We start from the raw sequence: 18,161 nt of genomic DNA, 5'->3' as shown, positions 1-18,161 counted from the left end.
AGCAGCTCAGTTACTTGCTGTTAGGCTTATGCTGGTGACCTATTGTTAACAAGTGAACAAGAGCACGCAGCTATAAAGTGTTAATGTTGTAGCACAAAGCTCTTTCCAAGCGTTGTTCAGCAGTATGTACCTGCAATACCTTGGGAACTGACGAGGAAAAGAAAAATAATGGAGGAGCTCTGTGAATGTGTACTCATGGGCCTTCCAAACACAACAATCACGATTGCAGAGAGAATGTGACAGTTTGCCTCAAACATGAATGGGATGATGCCACAAAGCATTGCATTTTGCATGGAATGAGCAGAGAGTTTCATGGAATATCAGACATAACAAATGAATCCCTGCATCCCTTGACCATGCCCAGACACTCTGGATGCCAACATATTTGCCATCCTAAGTAGGAGGACCTTCACCTTGACTTGCATTGAATTATACCTTTGTGCTTTCAGCATTGGCCGGCCCACGCGAGGGGCAATGGGTGGGACAAGGGGACGTGGAAGTCCACTCGAAGCACTTGTAATTCTTCTCCCTTTCCTTCCAACACCACCTCTCCCATCCAACTCAAATTAGTACCTGATGTCGTGTTTTGATAGATACATAGATGTGGCTGGACAGAAATCCAAAAAGTCAGAAGGCATTGAAGTCAATGCAAGAGTCCTAATGGACCAGGCAGATGAACTCAGGGTACATACATGTGTACATAGGACTGGGATATTATAGCTATTGCTGAAACATAGCTAAGGAGGGGCAGGATGGCAGCTCAATGTTCCAAGATACAGATGCTATAGGAAAGATTGTACAGGAGGTAAGAGAGGAGGAGGAGTTGCGTTTTTGATTAGGGAGAACATTTAATTTGATTTATTATTGTGACATGTATTGGCACACAGTGAAAAGTATTGTTTCTTGTGCTGTACACAGACAAAGCATACTGTTGATTGAGAAGAAAACGAGAGATTGTAGAATGTAGTGTTACAATCATGCTTGGATGTAGAGAAAGATCAACTTAATGCAAGTTACGTCCATTCATAAGTCTCTTGGCAGCAGGGAAGAAGCTGTTCTTGAGTTGGTTGGTATGCGACGTCAGACTTTTGTATCTTTTTTCCAACGGAAGAAGGTGGAAAAGAGAATGCCCGGCATGCGTGGGGTCCTTAATTGTGCGGAATGGGAGGCTAGTTTTCTTGATGGATTGGGGTACATTCACTATCTTTTGTAGTTTCTTGGGCAGAGCAGGAGCCATATCAAGCTGTGATACAACCAGAGAGAATGCTCTCAATGCTGCATCTGTCAAAGCTGATGCGTGTCGTAGCTGACATGCTAAATTTCCTTAGACTTCTGAGAAAGTACAGGAGTTGGTGGGCTTTCGTAACTGTAGTGTCGGCACGGGGGGGGTGGGGGGGGGGGGGGGTGGTGTGTGGGGGGGGGGGGTGTGGGAGGTGGTGGGGGGGCACCAGGACAGGTTGTTGGTGATCTGAACACCTAAAAAATTGAAGCTCTTCATCCTTTCTACTTATCCCCATTAATGATGTAGACAGGGGCATATTCTCCTCTTTGGTTCCTGAAGTCAATGACAATCTCCCTCATTTTGTTAACATTGAGAGAGATTATTGTTGTTGCACCAGTTCACCAGATTCTTTATCTCATTCCTGTACTGTGTCTCATCATTGTTTGAAATCTGTCCCACTATGGTGATGTCATCAGCAAACTTGAAAATCACAGAATCAGTATGAAGAGGGAATATATTTGAGGATTCGCCCACTGAATCTATATGTATAGAAAAATAAGAAGGCAGAGATCTCTTTGATAGGATTGTACTACAGACCTCCAAATAGTGAATGGGAAATTGAGGAGAAAATATGTAAGGGGATAGCTGCAAGGAAAATAGGATGGTAATAGTAGAAGACTTTAACTTTTTCAACATTAACTGGGATAGCCATAGCACTAGAAGCATGGAGGGAAATTTGTTGAATCTATTCAGGAGGAATTTCTCATTTAGTATGTAGATGGGCCGACTAGAGAGAGAACAAAACTTGACCACCTCTTGGGAAATAAGGAAGAGCAGGCGACAGAAGTGTTGGTGAGGATTCACTTTGGGACCAGTGACCATAATTATATTAATTTTAAGTTAGCTATGGAGAATGATAAGTCTGGCCCTAAAGTTAAAATTCTAAATTAGGACAAGGCCAATTTTGATTAGACAAGAACTTTAAAAAGTTGATTGAAGGAGTCTATTGGCAAGCAATGGGACAGCTGGTAAGTGGGAGGTTTTCAAAAGTGTGTTAATTCAGGGTTCAGAATAAGCACATTATTTTGAGTGAAGGACAAGGCTGATAGAAGTTGAAAACCCTGGGTGAATTCAGATATTGAGGCCCTGGTCAAGAAGAAGAAGGAGGCATATGGCATGCATAGGCAGCTGGGATCAAGTGGATCCCTTGAAGAGTATAGAGGTTGTCAGAGTAGAGTTAAGAGAGAATTCAGAAGGGCAAAAAGGGGACATGAAATTGCTTTCACAAATAAGGCAAAGGAGAATCTAAATACGAATACATAAAGGGGAAAAGAGTAACTTGGGAGAGAGTAGGGCCTCTTAAGGATCAACAGGGTCATCTAAGTGAGGATCCACAAGAGATGAGTGAAATTCTAAATGAACATATCTCATCGGTATTTACTGTTCAGAAAGACATGGATGTTAGGGAGCTTGGGGAAATAAATAGTGATGTCCTGAGGCACATACATATTACAGGGAAGGAGTGCTGATTGTCTTAATGTGTATCAAAGTAGATAAATCCCCTGGACCTGATGAAATGTATCCTAGGACATTGTGGAAGGCTAGGGAGGAAATTGTGTGTCCTCTAGCAGAGATATTTGAGTCATTGACAGCTACAGGTGAGGTGCCTTAATATTATGCCATTGTTTAAGAAGGGCTGCAGGGAAAAGCCTGGGAATTACAGGCCTACAGATGTTAGGTGAGCCTTACATCTGTAAAAGGTAAGTTGTTAAAAGGTACTCTGAGAGGTAGGATCTACAGACAGCTAGAGAGGCAAGGACTGATTAGGGATAGTCAGCATGGCTTTGTGAGTGGAAAATCATGTTCACGAATTTGATTGGGTTTTTTAAAGGGTAACCAAGATGGTAGATGAGGACAGTGCAGTCGATGTTGTCTCCATGGACTTTAGCAAGGTCTTTGACAAGGTACCACATGGTAGGTTGGTGCCTAAGCTTAAATCTCATGGGATCCAGGGTGAGGTAGCCAATTGGATACAAAATTAGCTTGATGACAAGATACAGAGGTGGTTGTAGAGGGTTGTTTTTCAAATTGGAGGTCTGTGACCAGTGGTGTGCCTCAGGGATCAGTGCTGGGTCCACTGTTGTTTGTTATTTATATTAATGATTTAGATGAGAATTTAGAATGCATAGTTAGTAAGTTTGCAGATGACATCAAGATTGGTGGCATTGTGATCAGTGAAGAAGGTTATCTCGGATTGCAAGGGGATCTTGATCAATTGGGCCAGTGGGCTGATGATTGGCAGTTGGAATTTAGTTTAGATAAATGTGAGGTGATGCATTTTTGCTAGATAGAATCAGGGCAGGACCTACTAGTAAGGTGTTGGGGAGAGCTATAGAACAAAGAGATCTAGGGGTACAGCTTCATAGCTCTTTGGAAATGGAGTCACAGATAGACAGGATGGTGAAGAAGGCATTGAGCATGCTTTGTTTTATTAGTCAGAACATTGAATACAACAGTTGGGATGACTTGTCGAAGTTGTACAAGACATTAGTAAGACCACATTTGGAATACTGTGTACAGTTCTAGTCACCTTATTATAAAAAGAATAATATTAAACAAGAAACCGTGCAGAAAAGGTTTACTATGATGCTATCAGGACTTGAGGCTGGATAAACTGGGACTTTTTTCCCTGAAACATAGGAGGCTTAGGGGTGATCTTATCAAGATCTATAAAATTATGAAGGGCATAGATCAGCTAGATAGTCAACATCTTTTCCCAAACGTAGGGGAGTCTAAAACTATAGGGCATTAGATGTAAGGTGAGAGAGAAGAGATACAAAAAGATCCAGAGGGGCATTTTTTTCACTCAGGGTGTGAGTGATTGGAACAAGCTGCCAGAGGTAGTATAGAGACGAGTACAATTTTCTTTTTTAAAAAACATTTAGACAGTTACATGGGTAAGACAGGCATAGAGGGATATGGGCCAAATGAAGGCAATTGGGACTAGCTTAGAGGTAAAAACTGGGCAGCCTGGACAAGTTGGGCTGAAGGGCCTGTTTCCACACTGTAACCTTCTATGACCCAAAGCACATTCCAATGGTCAGAGCAATTATCTGAGCAATCATCTTTACCTCTTCTGATACTGAAAGGATTGCACCATGTAGGAGTATAAGAAAAGGAAGAGTGAAGTTTTATAGTTGCACAATATGTTTGTGTGAGAAAATGTTGACTTAGAAAATTATAGTTACTTCAAAGAAGCGCATAAATTTTATTTGTTTGTACCACATTTCCACCTTAATTTTTTGGATGACAAAGTTATCTTTTGACTTGATTAATGAGAAAACCATAAATCAACAAATACCAGTGGATTTATAAGGGGTGGTTGAGTGTTTGCAAGACTACTTTATGTCAGAGACATTCAAAAATATGCATTGCATATGATTCTGATATCTGTTCATTGGTGCAACCTAAATGAACTTTGAATTAATAAGGGAGCCAAGTCACAATGTGGGAAATGGGTGTTGCATTTCCCTCATCATGTTCTTTCTCTTTCCTCCTTGGAATTGATCTTAGACAATCTATGCGCTAGCCTTTCTCATCTTACCAGTCGGAACCTCATCGCAGTGCAATGTTGTGCAGAGCGCAACACACTATAATTCTGGAGTACATGGCTGGTGTATTCTGAAGGGCACCAACCAGAACTGTCCAGGCACCTGAAATCATTTGAAATCTTCAGTATGTTATTAAATTATTCTTTTATATATCTGCTGGACATGTAACATTCATTGTAGCATGGTTGATCTTCATTGGTCAGGTTTCTGATGGATAATATCAACCAAGTTTGTAATACGGTATCCCTTGTCTCCTGGTAGGTGCAAAGTGATTGGCCAAGTATGTACCAAGCCAAAAGAAGCATAACACTCGTTGAGAATCTTGTGCATACCTATAGAATTAGCTTTTTATTATTGCATATCAATGTTATCTTGGATTGGAAATCCATGAGGTTCACCAAGACTCCTGGTTGATCTGGGATAGTCATAATGTGGAGATGCCGACGTTGGACTGGGGTAAACACTGTAAGAAGTCTGAAAACACCAGGTTTAAGTCCAACCGATTTATTTGATAGTAAACTCACAAGCTTTCGAGGTTAAACTCTTCGTCAGGTGATTCACCTGGCGAAGAGTTTAACCTCAAAAACTTGTGAGTTTACTATCAAATAAATCGGTTGAACTTAAACCTGGTGTTGTCAGACTTCTTACAGTGATCTGGGATATGCAGGTCACCACTTGTGTGTAGCTAATGATGCCTGTGGAGAGACACAAATGGGAGCACAGTTATTCAGATTGATGTCACTGCAAGCAACATTGACATGCATTGCCTTGGCAAATAACCCACTAGTCACTTGTCTTACGGCCTGTTGTGGCCCATTAATTGGGAGGTCAAAGTTATTGCATATTATTACACAAGATATACAGTTCAGAAACTAGCCATTTGGCCCAACCAGTTCAAAAAGAGCAATCAACCAATTTCAGAAATAATCACAATGAAATAGGCCAATCAGAGCAAGGCCTGTTGGCTTACTGGATCAGTGATCCGAAAGGTGTTCCCCTGGCCCATTTGATTTATTCCAAATCATTGTTCCTGGGCAGAAAACTTATGGCCAACAGTGAGGATTGAATGCAAGGGTTGAGGCAAAATGATTGGTAAAAGAATCAAAGGTGCAACTGATCCCTTTAAATGTACTGGAAAGTCTAAACATGGATGTTCATGACAACGTTTATTGCAAAGGCTTTGACAAAATCTTATCTAACTTCAGTGATGACACCTGGAGTATTGCGTGCACTTTTGGTCATTTAAAAAAAAACTTTTGAAGCAATTATATATTTGTCTTTTGGGGGATTATTACCATAGTGTCACCATAACAGTTTACCGTGATCAGAGGTAAATGTAGCCCAATATATTTCACCTCAACAGAGGTGAAATATATTGGGCTACATTTACCTCAAGATTAGGGAAAATATGAGGTGGTTTCATTGAAATAAACAGTTATGAAGGGGATTGAAAGATTTGTAAAGTTGTTTCGGCTGGCTATGGAATATAGAGAGGGGAGGATGCAAGGAGAGTACTGCTGGGTAGATTTGAGATAATCAGTCAATTAATTAGGACTGAGATAAGCTGAAGTTACTTGGAATATTTTTGAATTCTCTACCACCGTACTTCTGGATGTTCAGTTGTTGATTGATTTTTATTATTCATTCATGGGATGTAGACTCCACTGGTTGGGCTAGCATTTATGGTCCATAACTAATTGTCATTGTTTATTTGGAGGTAATGTTATTCCTTTAATAATGGGTTATTGGAGAGTCACGCTAACTGCACATTAGTAATTGGACATCAGTAATATGCATAGATATTGGTGTAGTGGTATTATGTTGGACTAGTAATCCAGAGACCCGGGGCATTGTTCTGGTGATACCCAGGGTATTGCTCCAAGACTGAAAATATGAGGGGTTCTGCCATGAAAAAATTGTATTAGTTACTGAAAATTTGAAATCAGAGTATTTTGATGACTGATCCATTTAATGATGCAGTAGCATTTTCACATGTGTGGGGTGGATAGGTTTAAATGCAATCTGGAGTCACTTGGTGAGGCAGATCAATAGAAGGTCAAGGAGTATGAAAGTTCTACATGCTTCAGGAGAAGACACCATGCTATTGTCCTCCAAAAGGGTAGTCTTCCTTTGCAGAACAGCTGGGATCAGCCTTTTCATTAGTGCAGATGTTGTTTCTAGTGACGTACATCTGTTAAACAGGCCTTCAATAAAGAAAGCACAAATGGCAATAGACATGATAAATGACAGAGTAATAAAGTTTGGGAGACTGTGGATCTACATTTTACTAGATCAGGTCATTATTGCCTGTTATTAAGGAAGCCAGAAATTTCTCCAAGAATTCATGGAAGTCTTGTTAACTCCTGGGAAGAAGAATCTGGTAGACAAAAAGATCTTTGGAAATTGCATAGATGGTTTGCACATCTGGGGCCACAAAAACTGAAGGCTTTTCTGTGAGTTGCTGCAGGGCTTGGTTAAGAATCTCCCAGAATTTTGTAGATCCCTATCAGGTCACCCCTCAGCCTCTGTCTTTTCAGTGAAAACACTCCAAGTTTATCCAACCTCTTGGCGGAGAGGAAACAAAGAATAGGAACTAATGGGTGCTTTTCAAATTGGCAGCCAGTAGTTAGTGGGGTGCCACAGGGATTGGTGCTGGGACCCCAGCTATTCACAATATATATTAATGATTTGGGTGAAAGAACAAAATGTAACATCTCAAAGTTTGCAAGTGATACCAAGTTGGATATGAGGGTGAATTGTGAGGCAGATGCACGGATCCTTCAGAATGAGCTTTATAGGTTTGGTGAGTGGGCAAATCAGTGGCAGATGCAGTATAATTTGGATAAATGTGAGGTTATTCACTTTGGAAGCAAAAACAAGAAGGCAGATTATTACCTGAATGGCTATAAATTGGGAGAGGGGAGTGTGCAGCGGGACCTAGGTGCCCTTGTGCACCAGTCACTGAAGTTAAGCACACAGGTGTAACAGTCAGTGAAGGAGGCAATTGGCATGTCTGCCTTCATTGTGAGAGGTTGAGAGTACAGGAGCAGGGATGTGTTGTTGCAGTTATACAGGGCCTTGGTGAGGCTGCACCTAGAGTATTGTGTCCAGTTTTGGTCTCTTTCTGCAGAAGGATGTTCTTGCTCTCAAGGGAGTGTAGCATAAGTTTACCCGGCTGATTCTGGGGGTGGCGGAACTGATGTATGAGGAGTGATTGACTAGGTTAGGACTGTTTTCGCTGAAGCTCAGATGAATGAGAAGGGATCTCATAGAGACTTATAAAATTTTAACAGGTCTAGACAGGGTAGACGCAGGGAGGATATTCCCGATGGTGGGGGAGTCCAGAAACAGGGGTCACAGTCTGAGGATTCAGGGTAGACCATTTAGGACAGAGGTGAGGAGACATTTCTTCACCCAAAGAGTAGTGAGCCTGTGGAATTCATTATCACAGGAAATAGTTGATGCCAAAACATTGAATGTATTCAAGAGGTGGCTGGATATAGTACTTGTGGCGAATGGAATCAAGGTTATGGGGAGAAAGAAGGTTAGGCTATTGAATTGGATGATCAGCTATGATTGTAATGAATGGGGGAGCAGACTCAAAGAGCCAAATAGTCTCCTGCTGCTCCTATCTTCTATGTTTCTCTCCTCACACCTAAAACACTTCAGAACAGGCACATCCAGGTAAACCTTCTCTGCACCCTCTTAAGCTCAATTTCATTCCAGCTACCCTTTCACCTCAAGGAATCAGCCAGGGACTGTTGGGTACCCAAATAGGGAGGAGAATCAGTAGGTGAACACCCTGGGGCCAAGCACCCAGGAGACTCAGGGAGTATCCAGATTATCTGAATCCTCTCTTGCTCATGTCCAACAGCCTCAGTTGTATAGGTTGAGGAGGATGCTACTGCCACATAGCAGGACCCCAGAAGCAGGCCTTGGCCTGCTAGGTCTTGGCACTCCAGAAGACATCTGCCAATGTCATCACAGATAGTACAGCAGTCAGCAGGTTGCCTCCATTTCTGTTGTGGATGTCAGGGAAGCATCAAGATGTAGTAGCAAGGTTAGGAAAGGTAAGAAGCAGCAGTTGCATACCTGAGCCTGAGTGTTAATCTCTTGTACTTAATGTTCAGCATTGTAAATAAAATCCCACAATTGCCTCCTTGCCTATGGCTACTTTCTATGATGAACAGTGTTCATGTCACTCAGATGTGAAACTTTGGTTCCCCCAAAAGATGTCTCAAGTCTAGGTCTTCTTCCCTGTGGAGTATGTAATCTTCAGATTAAAGTGACAGTTCAGTCCCAACCTCAGTGGCTACATTAGTGATGCCAGCACCTCAATCGTGCTTGTATTTACTGCCAGAATGTTGTGGGAGGTGTCATAGAATTTTGTCAGTGCCTATCTTTACAGAAGCGTACTCTCCAGACTCCTTCCGAGTATGTTCAATATGGAGGATTACAGTTTCATCAGCTGATGGAGGCTGATATGTGGAATCCAACAAAAGGTATTCCTTCCCTATATTTGCTCTGATATTCACTCCATAATCTTAAATCAATGTGTCATTGCTTCTGATACGTCTCCCTTCAGGATGTTGACAGAGGAGGTTTGAATATTGACTGATTGGTACAATTCTGTGAATCTGGCTACACAAGCTATTCCTTGATTAGCTTATGGGTAAAGAGGGACAGTTATACAATAAATATGCATACACATCTACAAAAAATAGATTTCATATTCACTTAACAATGCAGGTCTGAAGTTAATTAATCATTATTATGGGCTTTGAGAAAAATCCACTCAAGTTATTTATTTTATGTATCAGGAGGAACTTGCTGTTGGTTTAATATACACCCCTGATGAACCACCAGCAAAATATCAACATTCGTATCTGCGAACCACAATAGTCCTCTTGCTTGGAGGTGCTCTGGTAAGTGAATCTATGGTATGTGTGGTAGATAAATATACAGTGTCAATCAAAATTGTGCTCAATCCCTACATCCAAAAATGGCAAACATTTGTTCTCAAACAGTACAAAATTAATTTGTGAATGAGTGTTATCCAGGGCTATCATGGGAAGCATGATGTTACGGTGGTTAACACTGCTACCTCACAGAGCCAGGGACCTGGGGTGATTCCGGATATGGGTGACTGTGTGGAATTTGCAAGTTTGCCCCATGTTTGCATGGGTACTTCTGAGTTCTCCAGCTTCTTCCCACAGTTCAAAGATGTGCAGGTTAGGTGGTTTGGCCATGCTAATTTGCTCCTTAGTGTCTGAAGATGTATAGGTTAGGTGGATTAGTCATGTTAAATGCGCAGGTTAGGGCGGGAGAGTGGGCCTGGGTAAGATGCTCTTTCAGAGATTCAGTGCAGACTCCATGGGCCAGATGGCCTCTTCCTTTACCAGAGGTGTCCTATGAGTGTGGGATGTACCATTGACCATGTCCTGTGCAGCTGACACAGCATTTTATTTTATTCATTCATGACATGCGAGCAACCCTGGCTAGACCAGTATTTATTGCCCATCCCTAATTGCCCTTGAGATGGTAGTGGTGAGTCGTCTTCTTGAGCTGCTGTTTATGTGTTGTAGGGATTCCGACAGTACTGTTAGGAAGGGGGTTCCAGGAATTTGGGACAGCAACAGTGAAGGAACTATGATATGCTTCCAAGTCAGTATGGTGTGTGGCTTGCAGAGGAACTTGAAGATGGTGGTATTTTTGTGTATCTGTTGCCATGGTCCTCCTAGGTGGTAGAAGTTGCAAGTTTGGAAAATACTGTGGAAGGACCTTGGTAAGATGCTGTTGTGCACCTTGCTGATTGTACATACCTCTACCACAGGTGGAGAGAGTGAATGTTAAAGTTGGTGGATGGGGTGTCAATTAAGTAGGCTGCCTTGTTCATAATGGTGTCAAGCTTCTTAAGTATTGTTGGAAGAGATGGTGACATAGTGGTATTGTCACTGGACTAATAATCCAGGGATCCAGGGTAGTACTTTGGGGACTATTATACTACTGGGTTTTTTGAAAAATACATCTGCTTCACTAATGTCCTATGGGAAGGAGTCTTGTCTTTATCCAGTCTAACTTCTAGTGACTCCAGACCTAAAGCAGTGTGGTCGACTCTCAGCTGCCTTCTGCAGTGGCTTAGTGAGCCATTCAGTCGTAAACCACCCAGTTGTATTGCTCACCTCCACATTTTCAGGGGCAATTAGGGATGGGCAATAAAAACTGGTCTAGCCAGGGTTGCTCGCATCTCATGAACGAATAAATAAAATAAAATGCTGTGTTCACAGATCCCCAAATCCTGTGAACTACTAAGATAAAAAAGCATGAGAGGCTGTGGTTTAGTTGGTGATATTTCAGTGTTGATATCAATACTCTTAGCCAGATTTTAGACATTGACTTCCCTTATCATCCAATCTCAAACCCTTCAATGATGTTTCCTTGACAGTTGCCTGCATCCCTGTGGAAACATGGCCTCACCATATTTGTCCAACTTGATCTGTTATGCGTCCACCACTGCATCTGTGAACCCTTTTCTTGGTCTGGTGCTCTTTTTTTTCTATTTAGATTTGCACCAGCATCATCCATTGTCAGCTTTTTTGCTTAACATTGAAAAAGATCCTGGGGAATCATTATTGATGGGCAAGAAAACGCGTATGTACTATCAAGTTTAAAAGGAATGAAGATAGCTACATAGAATATATAGCACATATCCTCTTCTAGTTTTCCAATAAAAGTGTGTGCTCTATTCACCTCAACCATTCCCTGTAGCAGTAAATTCTGTATTTTCACCACTTTAGAGACAATGGTTCTTCTACAGAATTCCCTGAGTTCTTTTTTTGTGTAGGTTAGGTGGATTAGCCATGGTAAATGTGTGAGGTTGCAGAGATAGTGCAAGGTTGGATCTTGATATAGTGCTCTTTCAGAGAGTCAGTGCAGACTTAATGGCTGAAAGGCCTCCTTCTTCACTGTAGGAATTCAGTGAGAAATTTTATTTTTCAAGCTTCTTTTCCCAAAAGTGAAAATACTGCCTCTACCTGTTCCATCAAAATCTTTTAAATTATAAGAAGAGGTACGTTGAATGCAGTAAGACGTACAGAGGGGCAATTATGAATCAAAATCATTCAGGTGAGTAATTAATTTCTTTTATGGGGAAAGAACTGGATGACAATCAGTGCTCTTCTCCTGTGATGGCAAAACCCTTCTCAATCATTTATGGACATTTTGCTGTCCACTTACCATTGCCACATCAGTTTGTCCCCAGTCCTTTTTGACACTCTGCCAGCTTGGTGCTGCAGATATTCCAAATGATTTTCCCATGACTTTTTCCTCAAGACGGCTGTCTCTACAGTCTTTGCTGTAACTACTTCTGTAGTTAAGACACAGATCATTGTCCTCCTTGACCTCAGCCTCCTGCAACGTTTCATTGAAGCCCTTTGCAAGTTAGAGGCACACCCCATAGAATCCTATGGTGCAGAAGGAAGCCATTCGGCCTATCAAGTCTGCACTGACCACAATCTCACCAGGCCCTATCCCCATAACCCCATGTGTTTACCCTAGCTAGCCTCCCCAACACTAAGGGGCACCTGGAGAAAACTCATGCAGACATGGGGAGACTTCACATAAACAGTGACCCAAGCCAGGAATCGAATCCAGGTCTCTGGCACTGTGAGACAGCAGTGCTAACTATTGTACCACCAGGCCACCCCATCTTTCAGTTAGGCACCTTGTAACTTGCAGGACATAACACAGAGTTCAACAATTTCTCTCTGTAACGTTAGCCCTGATTTTGTTGCATTTTTCTTCATAGGCTTTGGTTTTAATTTATTTTACTCTGAGTTTTTGCTCTCAAAATGTTCTTCATACTTCCATTTATGCCTTCTTTAGATACAACTTCTGTTTCTTCACCTGTCTTCACTTTGATTTTTGATTTGATTTGATTTATTATTGTCACATGTATTAACATACAGCGAAAAGTATTGTTTCTTGCGTGCTATACAGACAAAATATACCGTTCATAGAGAAAGAAATGAGAGGGTGCAAAATGTAGTGTTACAGTTGTAGGTTGTAGAAAAAGATCAACTTAATGCAAGATAGATCCATTCAAAAGTCTGATGGCAACAGGGAAGAAGCTGTTCTTCAGTTGGTTGGTACATGACGTCAGGCTTTTGTATCTTTTTCCCGAAAGTAGAAAATGGAAGAGAGAATACCCAGGATGCAAGGGGTCCTTAATTATGCTGGCTGCTTTGCTGAGGCAGCAGGAAGTGTAGACAGAGTCAATGGATGAGAGGCTGGTTTGCGTGATGGATAGGACTGCATTCACAACCTTTTATAGTTCCTTGCGGTCTTGGGTGGAGCAGGAGCCATACCAAGCTGTGATACAACCAGAAAGAGTGCTTTCTATGGTGTATCAGTAAAAGTTGGTGAGACTCGTAGCTGATATGCCAAATTTCCTCAGTCTTCAGAGAAAGTAGAGGCATTAGTGGGCTTTCTTAACTATATTGTTGGCATGGGGGGAGTACCATAGGAAATTACAGCTAAGAAACAGGCCTCTTGGCCCTTCTTGTCCGTGCCGAACCATTTTTTGCCCAGTCCCACTGACCTGCACTTGAACCGTATCCCTCCACATCCCTCTCATCCATGAACCCATCCAAGTTTTTCTTAAATGTTAAAAGTGACACTGCATTTACCACTTTACCTGGCAGCTCATTCCACGCTCCCACCACTCTCTGCAAGAAGAAGCCCCCCCTAATATTCCCTTTAAACTTTTCTCCTTTCACCCTTAACCCATGCCCTCTGGTTTTTTTCTCTCCTAGCCTCAGTGGAAAAAGCCTGCTTGCATTCATTCTATCTATACCCATCAAAATCTTATACACCTCTACCAAATCTCCCCTCATTCTTCTACGCTCCAGGGAATAAGGTACCAGAACAGGTTGTTGGTGATCTGGACACCTAAAAACTTGAAGCTCTCGTACCTTTCCACTTTGTCCCCATTGATTTAGACATTTGTCCCATTACCACTTCCTCTGACCTTGTACTACCAATCATTAAGTCTATTCTATCTTCCACATTTAGTCTATTCTATCTTCCACAATAACACAGAACATTTGTTCCTTTTCCAACTCTTCCTCCCTTTCTTGCTTAAATCTCACTTCTGACAGTTCTAATCAAAAGTCATCAAACCGAAATCTTAACACTGTTCTGTCTCCACTGATGCTGCCTTTTATGCTGTGTACTTCCAGCAATTTTTATTTTTATCTCAAACTTCCAGCATCTAGAGTATTTTACTTAATATTTCTAATGTTTTTACAATGGTATTATAGTGTAAAAAGAGTTCACATTCAAATTGGAGAGGTAGTGGTGAGGTCATACTGTTACTGGACAGAAATCCAGGATAATGCCCTGGGGACCAGGTTCAAATCCCACCATCACAGTTTGAATTCAATAAAAAATATGGAATTAAAATTCTAATGATGATCATCAAACCATTGTTGATTGTCATAAAAAAACCATCTGGTCACTCATATCCTTTAGGGAAGGAAATCTGATCTCCTTACCTGGTTTGGTGGCACAGTGGTTAGCACTGCTGAGTCACAGAGCCGGGGACGTGAGTTTTATTCCAGCCTTGGGTGAATGTCTGCGTGGACTTTGCATATTCTCCCCATGTATGCGTGGGTTTCCTCCAGGTGCTGCAGTTTCCTCCCACAGTCCAGAGATGTGCAGGTTAGGTTGATTAGTCATGCTAAATTGCCCCTTAATGTCCGATGATGTGTAGGTTAGGAGCATTATAGGTAAATACATGGGGTTACGAGGATAGAGGGTAAGATGCTCTGTTGGAGATGGAGCAGGCTTGAAGGGCTGAATGGCCTCCTTCTGCACTGTAGGGATTCTATGGCCTACATGTGTTTCCAAATCCACAGCCAGGACTCTTAACTGTCTTCTGAAATACACTCAGCCCAAGGGTATTAGGAATGGGCAATAACAGCTGGCCCAGCCATTGATGTCCATATCTTATAATGGTCTTTTTAAAAGTTCAGTGATTTCCAAAAGATTGCTGTTTTGGGCACATCAACGGCACCCCCTGTGGGAATCAGCGACAGCAACTTCTGGAGTTTGGCATTTAACTGCACATGTTCAAGCACGAAAAGTAGCTGTCACTGTCAGTTTCGCAGTTGTAATGTAATGTTGACGAATTCTGATAGTTCCACAGTCAATAAATGCAACGTTCAGGCCAATGTTGCATTCTTACTCTCTGTTTGCTACTCCAACTATTCCAGCCTCACTACTCAAAATATTGTGGTCCCTCGTTCTGTTTATTGTCCTACAATCACTGCACCACACTTCTCTACACGCCTGGTTGTGCATTCACTACTATTACAAACCTTACTCCCACATCTGATGCACCGTCTAACAGCACTTCGGCCGTGACTTGCACATTCTCTAACTATCTCACGAGACTGTCACAAAAACGTGGTAAAGTCAGGTTTGAGGCCATTAACGTGATCCGCGCCTACGTCTGTACAGATGGCCACTTTACCAAAACCCGAGAATGGCTGCAATCCGAATCGTGCCCAAAATGGGCACAATGGCAATTTAAATGCACTTGCACGTATTCCAGTTGAATTAATGAACTGCCTGCCCAACTTTATCAGCATTTCCCCCTTTACCGCCGCGTTAGCTGATCCGGAATCGCACCAAAATGAACCTGCTGAATAAAAGTCTGAATCAGGCACTCCAGCTGCTGAAGAGTGAGTTCAGTGCTTCCAATGGCTCTGACTCAGATCAGTGGAGCTGGGGGTGGAGTCAGATTATTCTCTGGTTGCAGGTGGGGGAGGGGAGTGAGGCCAAATCATTGTCTGGTGGTAGGGGTGTGAGGGCTGATCATTGCCTGGTGGTGAGTGGAAGGAGGGAGGCAAGACACGTCATTCTCTGGTTGGGGGGGCAGGAGAGTGAGGCCACATCATTGTCTGGTGGTGGTGGCAGGGGGAGGGGAACTGCTGATCATTGTGTGGTGATGGGGGGATGGGAGGGCCAATTATTGTCTGGTGATGGCGGTCGGGGGGTAGGCAATCGTTGTATGGTGGGGAGGGAGGAGGAGGCAGGTCACATGTTCCTCTGGGGGGTGGGGGGGTGGTGAGTGAGGCCAGATCGTTCTCTGAGGGGGGGGGTGTGGTGTGAGTGAGGTCAGATTGTTCTCTGAGGAGGGTGGTGGGGGGAGTTGTGAGGCCACACCATTCTCGGGGGGGAGAGTAATTGAGGCCAGATCATTCCTGGGGGGGGGGGGGGGGGGTGTTGGTCAGTGAGGCCAGACCATTCTCTGGGGAGGTGGGGGTTGTGAGGCCAGACCATTCTGTGTGGAGCGGGGGTGAGTATTGCCAGACCATTCTCTGGAGGGGGGGGAAAGCCCGATCACTCACTGGTGGAGGCAGCGGGGGGTGGGGGGGCAGATGGATCTCTGGTAGGGGGGGCGGGGGGCCCGCTGCCACTCTGAGGACGATCGGTGTGGGGGAGGGGAGTAGGAAGTCACGATTGGTCTGGGTAGCGGGAGCGTGTGGATAAGGGGGACAGTGATATTTGAGGTGACCATCGCTCCCACTTTTCGCTCCCGGGCCACTTTCTCCGCTTTCTGCAGCCCAGGAGCGATCTGACATGGGCGTGCTTTTTCAAATTTTTTTCTAACTGCACATACGCAGTTCAGAGCTCCGATTGTTTCGGGCCTGATAAGCCCCAACCCCAAATTGGACCCGCGATTTTTTCAGGCTGAGTGTGTATGGGGCACCTGAAAGCAAATTTCTAAGTCGGATCCGAATTAAGCTCAGATTCAGCACTTAGAATGAAAATGGTAAAATCAGGCCCACAGTGTCACCTGAAGGCGATCCTCAGGAGCATTCAGATACCCACCATGGAGTGAATTTTATAGCATCCACCGCCCAATTGATGGCCACTGAGGACCTCATTCTGCTACTGCCATAATAATACATGCGGCAGGGAAAGTCAGAAGAAAGTTGGCTGTCCTGCAAGTTTAGCAGCTCAGGCTAGCAAGGAAAGGCACAAAACTCCTTTGGGATAGCCAATTGGGGGCACACACACACACACACACACACACACACACACACACACACAGATGAAACTAACCAATCTATTTATGCCCTTCTCATTCTAGCCTCTAAAGCCCAAACCCCCCTCCCCCCCAAGACCCTGCCATATCTCTTGCCAAGTTCCCTGATCTTTCCCTGAACAGAATCCGCGGACTTTATTTTAAATCCAACAGATGCCTTCCTTCCTTCTCAGGATTGTGTGTAATTCTAGCAGTGGCCACTACTTCCTCTGGCCCTCAAGAACTATCAGGCCTCCCTGCCAAACTGATTGACTGGCAGCTCTCGAGGGCTGGATTTTCTTTGCCTTAGAGGCAGAAGATCCACTCCCGGGCAATTAACACTGCTCTCAGCCTATTATCACTGGGGGGAAGCTGGTTTTAAAGTTGGTGAGCTAGGCCTCTTAAATGATAAATCACTGAACACAAATTTCCAAGAACCGGAGCAGGAGGATTGGAATTACAAATGCCACCTTGTTAGTGAATGAGCCAACACACTAGCTCTGTTGCAGATGGATGCAGGAGCAAACCAAGAGTTCAAGGTTCTAAAGAAAGCTGTTTAGCTTGCACTGGGAAATGATGAGTGCAATGGGCATTGCAAGGGCTGATTCTTCAAAATGGCAACTCATAGTTGTGCTGCAAAGCTCTTCTGGCATGGTCCAGACAATAGAAGTATTGTTTGAGCATGCATATTGCTTGTGGTTCACGCTGTAAGTTGTTAGATGAGTTTTATGAAACATATTAGTCACTGGGACTTACCAAAATACCACAAGTCCGGGCCCTTTATCTATATTTTAATTGTTTTGAATTGTATACTCTGCGCACCTATGGAGAAATCTGATCTAATATTGTGGAGGACACATTTCTGGATCAAAATGAATGCTTTTCCTTTCCAGCATATTGGAGACTTCTAATCAATTTAGCATCTGAAAGCAGGCACAATGTAATTATATTTCTAGACCAACATATATCCTTGGTATTTCTATTTAATGTGCTAACTATATCAATGTTGTATATACCTCCTCCTCCTGTCCTTTATTGTCTGTCTTTATTCAATATGTATCAACTATAAGTATTATGTTGTGTACGTGTCACCCTGTTAGTGGATTTTACTATTTATTTTGGTTTTTAACTATCTTAGTTATTAGATTTATTCACTCCATTTTCCTGTTACTGTCTCTGCCTGTGCTAGCTGTATGAGTGTTTTGGTTTTCCCCTTTAAACCAATCAAATACCT

At 42.9% G+C, this 18,161-nt stretch overlaps 1 protein-coding gene across 1 annotated transcript in view; it reads left to right on the top strand.

Moving 5' to 3' along the window:
* Positions 1 to 18,161, top strand: part of LOC145344060 (anoctamin-9-like) — a 188,680-nt gene that overhangs the window by 69,724 nt on the left and 100,795 nt on the right. Inside the window, exon 15 of the mRNA XM_080190832.1 lies at positions 9,654 to 9,758. Coding sequence (XP_080046958.1) covers positions 9,654 to 9,758 — 105 coding nt within the window. The remainder of the gene's footprint in view (positions 1 to 9,653; positions 9,759 to 18,161) is intronic.

This window comes from Carcharhinus amblyrhynchos, chromosome 6 (assembly GCF_965287045.1).
Source record: "Carcharhinus amblyrhynchos chromosome 6, sCarAmb.v2.hapA, whole genome shotgun sequence".
Lineage (NCBI taxonomy): Eukaryota > Metazoa > Chordata > Chondrichthyes > Carcharhiniformes > Carcharhinidae > Carcharhinus > Carcharhinus amblyrhynchos.
The sequence above is the reverse complement of the archived record's forward strand: the minus strand, read 5'-3'. Positions and strand labels throughout refer to the sequence as shown.